Source organism: Gymnodraco acuticeps, unplaced genomic scaffold (genome assembly GCF_902827175.1).
Source record: "Gymnodraco acuticeps unplaced genomic scaffold, fGymAcu1.1, whole genome shotgun sequence".
Classification (NCBI taxonomy): domain Eukaryota; kingdom Metazoa; phylum Chordata; class Actinopteri; order Perciformes; family Bathydraconidae; genus Gymnodraco; species Gymnodraco acuticeps.
In genome coordinates this window covers 1,812,001-1,825,892 of record NW_022991064.1, presented here as the reverse complement: position 1 = coordinate 1,825,892, position 13,892 = coordinate 1,812,001, and the positions used below count along the sequence as shown (strand labels likewise).

At 42.4% G+C, this 13,892-nt stretch overlaps 1 protein-coding gene across 1 annotated transcript in view; it reads right to left on the bottom strand.

Moving 5' to 3' along the window:
* LOC117559960 (ubiquitin-conjugating enzyme E2 E2-like) overlaps window positions 1–13,892 on the bottom strand; it is a 48,155-nt gene that overhangs the window by 29,179 nt on the left and 5,084 nt on the right. The window contains 2 exon segments of the mRNA XM_034236697.1: window positions 10,610–10,641; window positions 10,643–10,661. Coding sequence (XP_034092588.1) covers window positions 10,610–10,641; window positions 10,643–10,661 — 51 coding nt within the window.

The following is a 13,892-nucleotide window of genomic DNA, read 5'->3' as shown; positions in this document are numbered from 1 at the left end:
TCGTGAGTGGTGGCAAAAACTTTGGTATGACAAAAATTGCCTGAATGAAAGACCTTGAAGGTTCATTTTCGTGTTGAATTTTTGTGTCCATTTTGCCCTTCGTAAGGCCATCGTGAGGGCATCTTGTCAAAATCGTGTCATCTTCACTTCGTGTGATCATTGGTGCCATTGGGAATTTTTCGCCTCTCGAAGACAATACGAAGGAAACAAGAAGCTGCCCGATTGTCTTAGGAAGGCAACACGACTACATGAAGCCCTCGCAATGCCGTTGTGTAGCCATCGTATTTATAGTACAATTTGTGTTCTGTGAAACTGAAAAGGATATTACATTGTTTGTTACTTTCGTTGCAGTTGTAGGTCTTAAATGTAATTTAGGTTAACTTCCTGTTTTATTTAGATGCTTTTTATTTTGAAGGCGAGTTTACGCTGTTGACAGGAAGTTGTTGTTGCTATGGAAACTGTAAGGGAAACTTCTGCAGCAATGGAGAGTCAGGACTCAGAGAGACACGAGGAGAGTTGGAGCTTTGATAAAAATGATAGTTTATTGCAAGGATACGGCCGGAGAATTCATATCACCAAGTCACAGCAGCAAAAGGTTCTGACTGCACGGGTGGGTTGTCATGTCAATTCATGTCTCTCGATAGACATTTTAACTAGTTTACAGAGAGTTAATGAGCATATTGGGGGAGGCGTAAACATCTGTGGAGCTTAGAAAGCCAGTGTTCCCACAGCCGTAAACCATTTTGTGACCGAGAGTTGAACTGGTTCATCAAGATAGCTGGAGCCTCCCATTCCTTAAGAGAGATAACAGAGCCAGGCTTGGTCGTAAACGTCAACACACAGAAAGGGTTAAATATCTTATTAGGAGTAAGGAGAATTATTCCCACACAAACAACATGACGGAGTGGGTGGTTCGGGTGCCATCGTGTGGCCTTCTGTAGGCATCGTACTTGCTTCGGCTGTTGCTTGGCTGTTGACCAAGTTCGGGCCATCTTTGTGCGAAATTCACAATTCCATATTCGTGTGTCCATCTGGTGTCAATTTCGGGACAGTGTGACGCGGGCTTAACTGGGTGTATGGGTTTTGTGTATAATGCCGGCAAGTTGAGTATCAAATGTAGTGACTCGAAAAATGACATTGTGTATTAGTAACATCTGTCCTTTTCCTACTACAACAAGTAAAGATGTTTATTACCAGGAAAACGGGACTAACAAGAGTAGAAGAGTTTAGTTGGGTCGCGTAAAAGGATGTGGGTCAAACTCCAATTTTCTTATTATTTAAATAGTTTAATATTCCCTGTAGTGTTTCTATAGTTTGTGTGCATGTAAATGGTCTGCAAAGGCTAAAATCCCTGTGTTCCCTCCAGACTGAGCTCTGGTTTCAGACAGAGGGTGAAAAGAGGTGCGCAGCAGAGGTAGTTTGAGAAAATAAAGAGCTTATTGAACATTAAAGCATGGAGACATGTCACAGTAGAGACACTAAATACTGATATACACCTGAACATCAGCAGGACTATATTCCAGTGAATCAGGGAGTATTATGGGGTGCACATTTCCTACAGTAAAGCACTTTGTTCTGCTGTAAAACATTTCAATAAGCTTCAGATAGCATGATCTGTCAAATCACTGCAGTTGTATGCAGCTGCACGGAGAGAATCCCCCGGGGATTTGCACACAAAAAATAAGTAGAATATACGTTTAAGCTCACACTGTTTGAGGAGAAAAATCGCAATAAAAATGAGAACTGAGAGACAGAAAGAGACATACTGCTTCTCTGCTTCAGAGAGGAAATAGATATTGAAATATTCTATGTATACTTATTATTATCCATGTTATTCTCCATGTTCTATATTTGCTTTTGTTCCATTTAATTCCTCTTATGAACCATTCTACACTAGAGGCAAATTGCTGGTAAGTGTAAACCTACTTGGCAATAAACCTGATTAGGATATTTTACAATTAGATTTCATCACGTTTAATCCACGGGGGATTGAGGGTGGATCCAATAGCTTTCAAATGTGTATTCTGATCATGTCCATGCATCTAGATGAATCACCCAAAAATGTTTTCCTCCTGCTGTTTTTGCTAAAACAAATTCCCTCTCTGCTCCTCCATCCTCTTGATTTCTCTCATCTCTCGTTGACTAAGCCTGTCTCTGCAGTGGTGTGTGTGTGTTGGTGTTGTGTGTGAATGTCATCATGAGTGTGTGTGTATGCATATCATGTCTGTGTGTCGGATGAATGATTAGCCTCTCACTGAACATGCAGTCAGTATCCTCCACAGCGCCATGCAGGCAGTTACAGATTCTGTCTATAGACACACACAGACACACACACACACAGACAGTACTCAAACAGAAACACAACACATAAATGTACCACTTCCTCTCGTAGGCTTAAAGAGGAAACTTCATTCATGTCAGATACACAGATACACACGGTGACTTCCGGAGCATTTCCCATTAGACTGAACTGATACATGCTGCTGTAATCAGTGTTTTATTAAAGAGGCAGACATGTTGTCCTCTTCTGAGGTGATGTTTTCTTTATGATATCAGCTACATGACATAGCAACAGTCTGATCATTCATTTAAGGGGGGGGGGGGGGGGGAACACCAAAGCAGAATAGGGCCTGTTTCATTTGAAGACACACAATACCGGGAAGCAATGTTTCTCAATGTTGGGAAAGTGTGTGTGTGTGTGTGTGTGTGTGTTTCAGTTCCTGTAGCTGCAGTGGTCTTGTCAGATAAATGGGAGGAGGTCTGGTTTGTTATTAGGAAACATCCCGTGGAGAAACAGCCGGCCCGTGGGCACAGCAGCTGTTCAGTACACACACACACACACACACACACACACACACACACACACACACACACACACACACACACACACACACACACACACACACACCACACACACCACACACACACACACACACACACACACACACACACACAACAACACACACACACACACACACACACACACACACACACACACACACACACACACACACACACACACACACACAACCACACACACACACACACACACACACACACACACACACACACACCACACACACACAACCACCACACACACACACACACACACACACACACACACACAGGGGTTGACTAATATATGGATATAATGATTTCTTCATTAGCTAAAGGCTATATAAGACTGGAGTGTGTGGGTTCTCTTTGTACATATTTTACTCACACTCTTCCTCACTGTACTACTTGAATCTGAAAGCATCATACAAAATAAGAGCGATAATCTATTAAAACAAATAGTCTCAGACAGATTATAGCACCAGAAACAACAAACGTTGCTGAGAATACGTATTGGGAATGTTGCCAGAGGAACCTGAAAAGCAGAGGATGCATGTGTCTCAGGCATCAATGATTCACCGTTGACCTGCAGAGACACAACAACAGTGTGTGTGTGTGTGTGTGACAGCCACACAATTCTGCAGCAGTATCAGTGATGCACGATCATGCTCTCCCCCCCCCCCCCACACACACACACACACACGCAACTGGTTGTATGAGTTGAGCTGTAACGACCGACAAAGAGACGCCCAGCACTTTATCTCTGAGAGGACAGAAACATGACTCAGCTGCTTCTCTGCTGATTCAAACAGTCGAGTTCAAAGACTCAGAAGCTTTATTGTCATGTGCGCAACACCGACAGCGCTGGCAGTGAACATCTGAAAAGTCCCAGCCGCGATGCAACAGGCCTAAGAATAAAGGAATCAGGAAGTAAAAGGTGACATAATGTATTACTGCCAAATGAAACCAATATTTGCACTTAGTGTGAAAATATGTGGTATTTTGTGTCACTATATTTAAATTAAATCCTTTTGTATGGGGGGAAAAAGAGAATCTGGTCATTGCAGGAACATACTAGAGAATTCCTCCTCTCTTCTACTGCTTCTTGTTTGTGGAAAGTATCCTATATTTCTCTGCGTTTCCCCAGGATTTACAGACTTTTGTTTAAGTCAGAAATCATGTTTTATGGATGAGGTTCCCAGCACTCAAACACCTCATTCATGTTTGTGAGAAGAATCTGTCTCTCAGCAGCTTTTATGAGAGCTGTAATACATCAAGTCATAAATATCATATCAAAAATATATTTCTACTACTATTCTACTCCGCTCAAAGCATCCTATTGCTGGCACACGAGATTTTAAGACGTCAGTAAAAATGGGCGATATGAATTACAAGGCTTCAGTTTTTCTCTGAGTGATGGACAGATGAGGAATTAATGCCCGATGTTATTGACTCCTGGGCCTGCCAGCGCCTTTCCTGACGTAATAATATAAAATAAATATAAAATTCGTGCTTTTACTACGATGGGATAAATCTAAAAGTGACAAACAGAAGCAATGGGAAATGATTTTATCCACGTCTCCTTCCAAACAACATTTAAGATTATTTGTGGTGGTGTTTTCATCTAAAATGTGGATTTACTTTTAACAAAGAACCTTTTAGCCTTTGCAGACCATATATGGGACCTGCTCTATCGAAATCAGTCGCATTGACCCGAAGACACATTTTGAGTTGTATACAATCACTGTGGAAAGAGGATATTCCTAGCTTTCTAATGATATCAGGATTGTTGTTGTACTCCAAATATTAAGCTAAATATGTCACATTATATAATGACTGTCACCGAGTCCTCATTTTGAGAAAAGGCCTTCAAAGTTTCCTCTTCTCTGGAATCCATCGATCGCGATTGATTAGTAGGCGGAGCAAAATGATCAAAATACTACGGAGGGAAGATATTTTCGTTTGGATTACTGGTCTGGGGGGGAGCTTGCGAGTGTGTGTGTGGTGTGTGTGTGTGTGTGTGTGTATTTGTGTATTTTGCGTTTGTGTGTATTGCGTTTGTTTTCCCGGGGGAAAACCCTCACGAGAAACACCGGCTGTTGTTGTGCCTGCTGTGACGTTAGCCGAAGCTTCAAAGTTGTATTTATCATCTGAATTTGTCGAACAAGTTTCATATTCTGAAAGCTAAGACTTTGTTTAATTGAAATCAGATGAAAACAAACTGTAAACGGACCCTGCCGTGTATTGTTATTTTATGATTACTCTACTCTTACATTCATAATGTCAGCCGGAGGGAGGGGGGGCGGCGCTGCGGAGAGCAGATTGCCTGTCATCTTCCCTTTACAAGCTTATAGAAATGTATTTATCGTGTGAGTTTGGAATAAAAGTTTCATATTCTGAAAGCCAAGATTTGTTTGTTTTTTAAAATCAACAAAACACCCGAACCCCCGAAAAAATAGTTTTTTACGCAAATCCACGTTTATTTTGAATGAGCCGCTGCGACTTCCGACTGATTTTCGATATGAGCGGGTCACATATTATAAATGCGCCCAACGCATCCACCCCCCCCTCAAATAAGAAATACATGCGAGTTCATGGCTACAGTAGCTGACAACGTTCTGTTACTCTGTTACGTTGTTAATGAGTGAGACACACCGGAGTTGAGGATCTGTGGGGTTTATTCTCCCAAAAATATAATTTAGGCATTTAGCAGACGCCTTAGTCCAAAGCCGACTGACAAGGACCAAGGACAGGGACAGGCGCACTAGCCAGTTAGACCAGGGGCACACACACAACACACACACCACAACACACACCTCAACACACACCACAACACACACACACACACACACTACAACACACCACAACACACACCAGACACACAGCACACACACGCACGCACACACACACACACACACAGCACACACACACACACCACACACAACTAACCACACACACACACACACAGCACATCACACACACACACAACACACACCACACACACACACACACACACACACACGCACGCACACACACACCACCATGCCACACACCAACACACACCACACACACACACACACACACACACACACACACACACCACTCACAAAACAGCACACACCACACACACACACACCTACACACATCACACACACACACATCACACACATCACACATACAGCACAACAATTTTTCAAATTCTCAAAAATGCACACAGACTACTGTCACAAACTGGAATGAATGTGAAGTATTTGTTTAAAGGAGGATGAAAGTCGTAATTAGGAGCAATATTGAGTGACTTTGATGGTATTGGACTCAGATTAATTCATTTGGATTCCCCGCTGAATGAAGAAATTAAAAGGACGGCGCAAGTGGAAAACAATTCACAAAGGGATTAACCTGTTTAAAACACATGCTCAAAGTAAGCCGGATTTTGCCGATGTGTTTATGTAGAATCAAAAGTCCGTAAATAATCAAGATGGAGGAGACCGATCTGATCGGAGCAACTGACAAATAATCCAACTGAAACCGGCATGGACAATGACTATGTTTTAAAAAATGCGCTTATCCAGAAAAGGCCTGGTTTGGAAACTTTACGGGCAGAAAGACACATTTCTATTAAAGAAAGAATTATACATTGTCTGTATTTTTATGCCTTTAATACTAACTTCAATTTGTATTAAAATTAATGAATCAATTATCTTTTATTGTAATGTAGAGACAAGGCTTTTAGTGACAATCATGTATTGCGTTACAATGATATGTAAAAAAAAACAAAGTCTAAATATGATATTTGGCCTCCAAATCATCTGAGGCCTGGCGCCCCCCCTGCGATCATTTGGCGCCCCCCAGGTTGGGAACCCCCCTGCATTAGACCACCAAAAAAAAAATGTGTATAGGAAAAGGAACACCCAAAAAAGCAGAATAGGGCCTCATTAATAAAATGTGTAAAGGAGTCTTTTGTTTGGCGCTACCAAAGTAGAATCTGCACCAAAATGTAGATTAATCATTTCCGTGGGCTTACATCAGTTAAAGCCCTTATATTACAACATTTCACAATACAGTTTTGGACACCATCCTTTGAGAAACCAAAACCCCTTTTTTCTTCCTGTCGGACAATAAAAGCCGAGTCAATCATCTCTACAAGCTGATAGTCACGGATGGATTTCCGTTCCTCTCATTCAGGAGATCATTCTGCAGCGACACTTTCTCGTGCCTTATTGCTTCATTATTCCTAAGATCTCCGCTGATATCCCTCTGACACACACAGAGTCCTGCTGGGATTAAGAAGGAGAGAGAAAAAGAGCAAGAGAGCATGGCCAATTCCCCCTTCACATTGTTTCCCCTCCGCCGATGGGGGATTCTTATCAAAACGCCCCGCCAGGGACTATCATGAAAGGATATGGTAATTACGGAAAACACAACACAGAAACACCGATCCAGGAAGGCCGAGCACACAGCGGGCTAATATATGTGTCGGGTGTGTGTGTGGGGGGGGGGGGGGGGCTATTTACATACCTTTTCCTGAGTGCTTGTCACATTCAATTAATTACTCTCTGGCATGGTGACAAGATGATTAAACAGAAGGATGAAAATATTCCTCATGTACGGCTCCAACAAAAATCCTTTTAAATGATCTCTCAAACGAGGCAAAGGTGTTTCAATTTCATTCCCAGGAGGAATTACGTCCTGTAACCCGAGAGGGGAATGCATGGAGGTGTGATCGTGAGCTGCTCTTTTATTTTAGAGCGGGGAGAAAAAAGATAAAAGCTTGTGGGGTAATGAGAGGCATCACAGCCGTCCCTTCATAACCCCTCACATCTGATGTCTTTTATTAATGCTGTCAGATCAATTAGCAGGTGAACAAGGGCTCTGAAGACTTCATAGGATGCTGCCTGAATATAGCTTCATGAAAGGCATATTTGTCTTAAAGAGGTCCGACTGTATCGTGCTTTTTGGGGTTTTCCTGCTTAGATTTTCTTTCCATGTGGTTTGTTTCTAATTGGTTTTCTGTGCATGTAAATGGTCGGCAAAGGTTAAAATCCCTTTATAACAGAAAGTAATTAGGTTACATTTATATTTTGATAGTCAGATTTGATTAAAAAAATGTACAGGTAACTACACCGTGTAAAGCAGGGGTGTCAAACTCAATTTCATCGCGGGCCACATTAGAATTATGGTTGCACCCAAAGGGCCGGAGGCAACTTTAAGACTATATAAATATACATAATATATAAAATAATGTATTATTTTACACTATTTCCTCTGCATTGGATGATTATCAGATAGGGTAATAACTTCATAATTAACTACGTCTGAAAGCAGAAGTCTAGGGAAAATAATTGCAAGTCTCTTCAGTGCGCATGTCACAAAATGAGATGCATTGTGGGACATGTAGTTTATGGGCAACGTTCTCCTGTAAAGCGGCATGTAACATTATAAAAAACGTATTATATTCTTTGCAAGCTCCTGCGGGGCCACATAAAATGAAGTGGCGGGCCGGGCCTTGAGTTTGACACCCCTGATGTAAAGGAATACATTTTGAGCGTAACCCCCCCGCCCCCTGTGTAAATCAAACACCAGTGTGTGGGAATGGGGAGCTGTTAGTGTGAAAAACCCCGAGGGGTTTCTGAATACAGGAATCTACATTTCAAGTATCTCTACCTGCCGCTGAAATACACTCAAATGTTCCACATACGACTGAGGGCTCCCGACCGCTCCATCTACTCGTCTCTCCTCCTCCTTTCACTCTTCAAGGGAAGCGTGCATTTTCTTTGCACAGAAATGTCATTTTCTATTCAAACGTCAGCCCATGAAATGTCTCCCTTTTCGGCCCTTTGTGAGGAGACATAATGGTATCCTTCAGCCAGATTAGCCTCTGCTTTGAGACCGGAGAGCCGACAAACAGATTGCGACGTGCCGAGGAGATATCTCCCACTGTGACAGATACCTTGATATAAAACACCGTGGTGCATTAAACCTGCAGGCAGCGTGCAAGAGAATGTGTACTGTGACAGGTGAGAGGCTGCATTTCTGTCTGCATATTTGAACTTTAAGGATAACAGCTTTTCTTTTTTTTTAACACAGTGAGCCAGCAGGTGCTGAACATCAAGCATCCGTCAAAGAATAAAGAAAACCGGAAAATCTTCAGATAATCCGTGAGAAAACAATGGATGCAGCGGTTCCCCTGAGAGATATTTTCTTAAAATCATCCAAAAAATGAAGCTTTCAATTGTTGCCATCATCCTTAAGGTAATATTAACTAGAAATATTTTTTTATGTGGACCTTACTACAGTTGCCGACAGGTCCAAAACATCTCCTGCACTCAAAATAGCACATGTAAGGACAGACGTATGGGAATTGAGATACAACTAATGGCGCATTTCACTGGCAGGGCCTCGCACGGCTTAGTACGGTATAGTTAGGCCTGGTAGGCCAGGCTCACTTTATGCTGCGTTTCCATTACAGTTTAGTAGCTGGGGCAGTAACTATAGTACGCAGTGGTAGGCGGAGCCGTGACGTCAGTCTTCAATGAGAACCACAAAACCAAAACGTCAGCCGTTAGCTGTTAGCACTCTGAGCTCACAGCTCCTCATATCTGTTCAGAACTAGACAAAAGTTAAACAAGTACAAACCACAGACTTGCCTGTGTCATGGCGAATAATAGTCGCGCTGCTTTGTTTATGTCTGTAGGCCGTTGTTGTGAGGTGGACGATCGGAGCATATACTGCGTTAGCTTAGCCAAGCTACATTTAGAAAACACGCAATTTTAAAGGGGTTTTCGCCTGCCGTCTGTCTGCAGACTTGTCAAAGCATTAATTCATTGGTTTTTACTAACCAGTATCAGTATGTTGTTACTTACTTCGGCATCATTTTGAAACGTGTATTACAATTAAATCACGGTCAAATATGTTCATTTTGTTGTAAGTGTAGCCCCCTTGCCAGCGAGTCTCTCTGACCAATCAGCAGTCGAGTGTTTTACGTCCCTAGTTTAGCATATTCAGACCGGTTGTTGGCCCGGTAAGCACCTCGATTTTGGAGGGCTAGAAAAAAGGTGAAAAAAGTAGGCCCTGAGCCGGAACTACCCCCTAGTGGAAAAGCAAAAACAAACTGGCCGTGTTTGGCACGGCACGCTTAAACCGTGCCTGCAGTGGAAATGCGCCATTAGACTTTTTTAAGGGAAAAAGACCACTGAGTTTGGGATTATTATTAGGATTGCTATTGAAAACATTGGATTAGTGCTTCCTTACTTTTGCTTCTGGCAAAAAAAACTTGGAGTGACTAACCCCCGGGCAGCTGTGGCCAACAGTTCCCTCCAAACCCTAAGAGCGTCCATGCATCACTGAGTTCCTCTGCTTTCTCAGGAAATGCCTTGACTTCAGCGACTCGCTGCCCACACCTCCGCCTTCGCCCAAAAAGCCATCATTTGAGAAGAATCCCAAGCGCTGACTCAACGAAATCCCCCACACAATGAGCGCTGTGACTCAGATGTTGAGTGGCAGGAGCTTATTACTGTCTTTCACCGAGGGGACCAGTGGAGGCCGCAGCAGAGTTCCCAGCCTCAGGGAGAGTGAGCAAACACAACACTGTTGCTACAGAGATCCTCGCTGCCAATCAGGTCACTGGCACACACATTTATTTATTCAGGACGTGAGATCCATGCCTGCTAAACACGGTCCATTCATTACGCTGCAGTCCGAGCAAACAACAGGATAATCACGTGACTCCTCCATTCACAACCAAGTGCTTTGAATCACATCTACAGGCTCCTACCTGCAGTTTGGCGGCGGGTCCAGAGTGATCTCTTGCTAACTCCTTCTGGATTCTGAAACGAGAGGAGGATATGTGTTTTAAATCACACTTAAAAACAAAACAGTTGTATACATCCTGCATGTATATCTGTAATCTATCTGTTAAACAATAAATGACATACAAAAAATGTATTTCGAACACACATTATTCAACTTTTTCTCCTCACAAACACAGAAAAAACACATATGAAAAAGTCATCTGCTCGCAAATTGTCTGTAAAACATGGAGAGATGCTGTTCCACCTTATTTGCATTTCTTATTATCTATGCAACTACAATGAACATTGTTTAGCAATTTATGTGGCAATTATTTATGTCAGAAAATAGTCATCAACACGTTCCATCTTGCAATCTCTTGTTTTGTCTAACACCAAAACACATTTGGTTTGAAACAGAGAAAAGGAGGACTTATTTATATCGGAGGTAAAAAAAAAACACATTTCTGATATTGGTGTTTGCACTGAGGCTGCAACTAAGAATTACTTTAATTAGAAAGTAATACATTATAGATTCAATAATGAATAACTTGGTCTTAATGTGATGACAAAAATAGTGAAAAATGGTCCTTCCAGTTTACAAACTCCAAGGTGAATGACCTTTTTGACCAAAAGAGCCATTTTGCCCCCTTTTCCACCAATTTAATTTTGTCTTGAGCCGCAAAACATATTTGATAGCTTGATAGCTTATAAAAGTTGTATATATTGTTATATCAAAGACCAAAAACTACAGTTTTTTGGCATTTATTATTTATTACATTATAGAAAACTGTTTACCTCTAATATAAAAACACACAGGCCTACTTTAAAATAAATTAAACACAGCACTTGGGGAGTCCTCGGCACATTTGAAGAAAAAGAATATAATCCATCCCACCTCACAGGTGTGGGCATATCAAGATGCTGATTAGACAGCATGATTATTGCACAGGGTGGTGCCTTAGGCTGGCCACAATAAAAGGCCACTCCTGAAACGTGCAGTTTTGCTTTATTGGGGGGGGTCTGGGGGGGTCGGAAAACCAGTCAGTATCTGGTGTGAGGGGTAGGATTAGGGTTAGGGGTAGGATTAGGGTTAGGGGTAGGGTAATGTTGTGAATTGAGTGGCCCATGGTGGTGGTGGGGTTATGGTATGGGCAGGCGTATGTTATGGACGACGAACACAGGCCACTCGATTCACAACATTACCCTAACCCTAATCCTACCCCTCACACCAGATACTGACTGGTTTTCGGACCCCCCCCAGACCCCCCCAATAAAGCAAAACTGCACGTTTCAGAGTGGCCTTTTATTGTGGCCAGCCTAAGGCACACCTGTGCAATAATCATGCTGTCTAATCAGCATCTTGATATGCCACACCTGTGAGGTGGGATGGATTATCTCGGCAAAGGAGAAGTGCTCACTATCACAGATTTTTTCAGATTTGTGAACAATATTTGAGAGAAATGGTTATTTTGTGTTTATAGAAAATGTTTTAGATCTTTGAGTTCATCTCATGAAAAATGGGAGCAAAAACAAAGTGTTGCGTTTATATTTTTGTTCAGTGTATGACTGAAGATCGTCAGCCGTCTTCCTCTTCCGTGTTTTTCCTCGATACGTAAAGGCTTGCAGGACCTTTGACAACTTCTCCTCCACATATCAAACATACCGGTAAACCAGCATCGTTTGCTGTGAAAGCAGATAACTCTTTCCACGCACAATTAAACCCTCTGTGTTCCTCAGATACTTTTATTTTCTTTGCTTTATCCATAGTTCGCATCATCGAGCCGGGGGTCAGGTTATTCGCCTGCAAGAAAAGGCGCTGGTGCGGGACCGTAGCAGGATGTGACGCATATTTTAGTTGACCTAATTAAAACCGTTTTTTTTTTATGTGTCACAGTATCACCTCAAAGATACGAAACATTTTCAACCGTGCAACAAAATATAAATAATCCTACAAATACTTTTATTTTATTTCCTTCTTATTTTTGTCTAAGCTCAAGGCAGCCAGAGTGGAGGGCTTAAAGTGTCGCGAGTGCCGACCCCTGTAAGAAGTCTTGTTTTCGTCAGTCCCAAACCCAAACATACTGCATGTGATATACAAGAAGCAATTAATATATATTTAAGAGGCTGGAAACAAGAGACAGATATGTGTTATGATCACACATACAAACATAGACAGGTATATAAATCCTGCAGGATCAAAGTCAATATGTGCATACTCTGAACACCTCACTGACTTTTCTAATGAGCTCTGATTGAACACAGCAGTCCTGTCAGCTGACGGGTCAATAAGGATATTGTGTGTGGAGAGAAACTCACTTTGTAAGGAACACAGGGATGTTAGCCTTAGAGGACCATTTACATGCACTAAAACCTATAGCACACACTACAGGATGAGGGAAAACTAAAAAGCAGAATAGGATCTCTTTATAAAAGCCTCTGGCATTTACTCTGCACCTGACACTTCCTGGTGAAAACACACCAGAGTCCACGGCAGACAGGTTGATATAAACACAGAGTTTCCTATTCAGGATGGCTCCAACGTAAAACCAGAACCTTGAGGGTTACACTTGTATCTTAACGTTGACAGGCACAGTGTTATTCAGCTGCTGGTCTCTGTAATAAATCACCGTTTTGCTCCACACGCACAGGAGCTGGTGTTTTCCATCATAAAAAGCTTTTCTGATATTTGCATTTGTCAGGGACGCAGAGAGTAACCCGTTTAGTGTCTCGGGGATTATCAATGAGCTGTGGAGCATCAGAGAGGGCGAGTGTTTGGTTAAAGAGGCCGTGCAGGAGCATGAGGAACCGGCAGTATAATCAGTGTCCCCCCCCCCCTTTAGGATTCCCACGGCCTTGTTCATTGCACCACTCCCTCTAACTGTTCCCCTGCTCCAGACGTCAGAATGTGCCTCCTCAGGAAAATACTGCGGAGAAAATTACACAGCATGCACTCGAGCTGAGAACGACTCCATAACCGAGGAGATCGTACTTACAGGCTCCTTTGCAAATATATGTCTCTTTTTCCTCCTTCCTCGAGTGAGGAGTGTGCAAAACGCTTCCTTTAAAAAGGAAAACCCTCTCTTGGATACTCCAAGTTATGTATCATCAACTCACCTAGGATTTAGACATCATTTAAGGGGTAGGTAGGTAGGTAGGTGGGTAGGTAGGTAGGTAGGTAGGTAGGTAGGTAGGTAGGTAGGTAGGTAGGTAGGTAGGGTAGGTAGGTAGGTAGGTAGGTAGGTAGGTAGGTAGGTGTAGGTAGGTAGG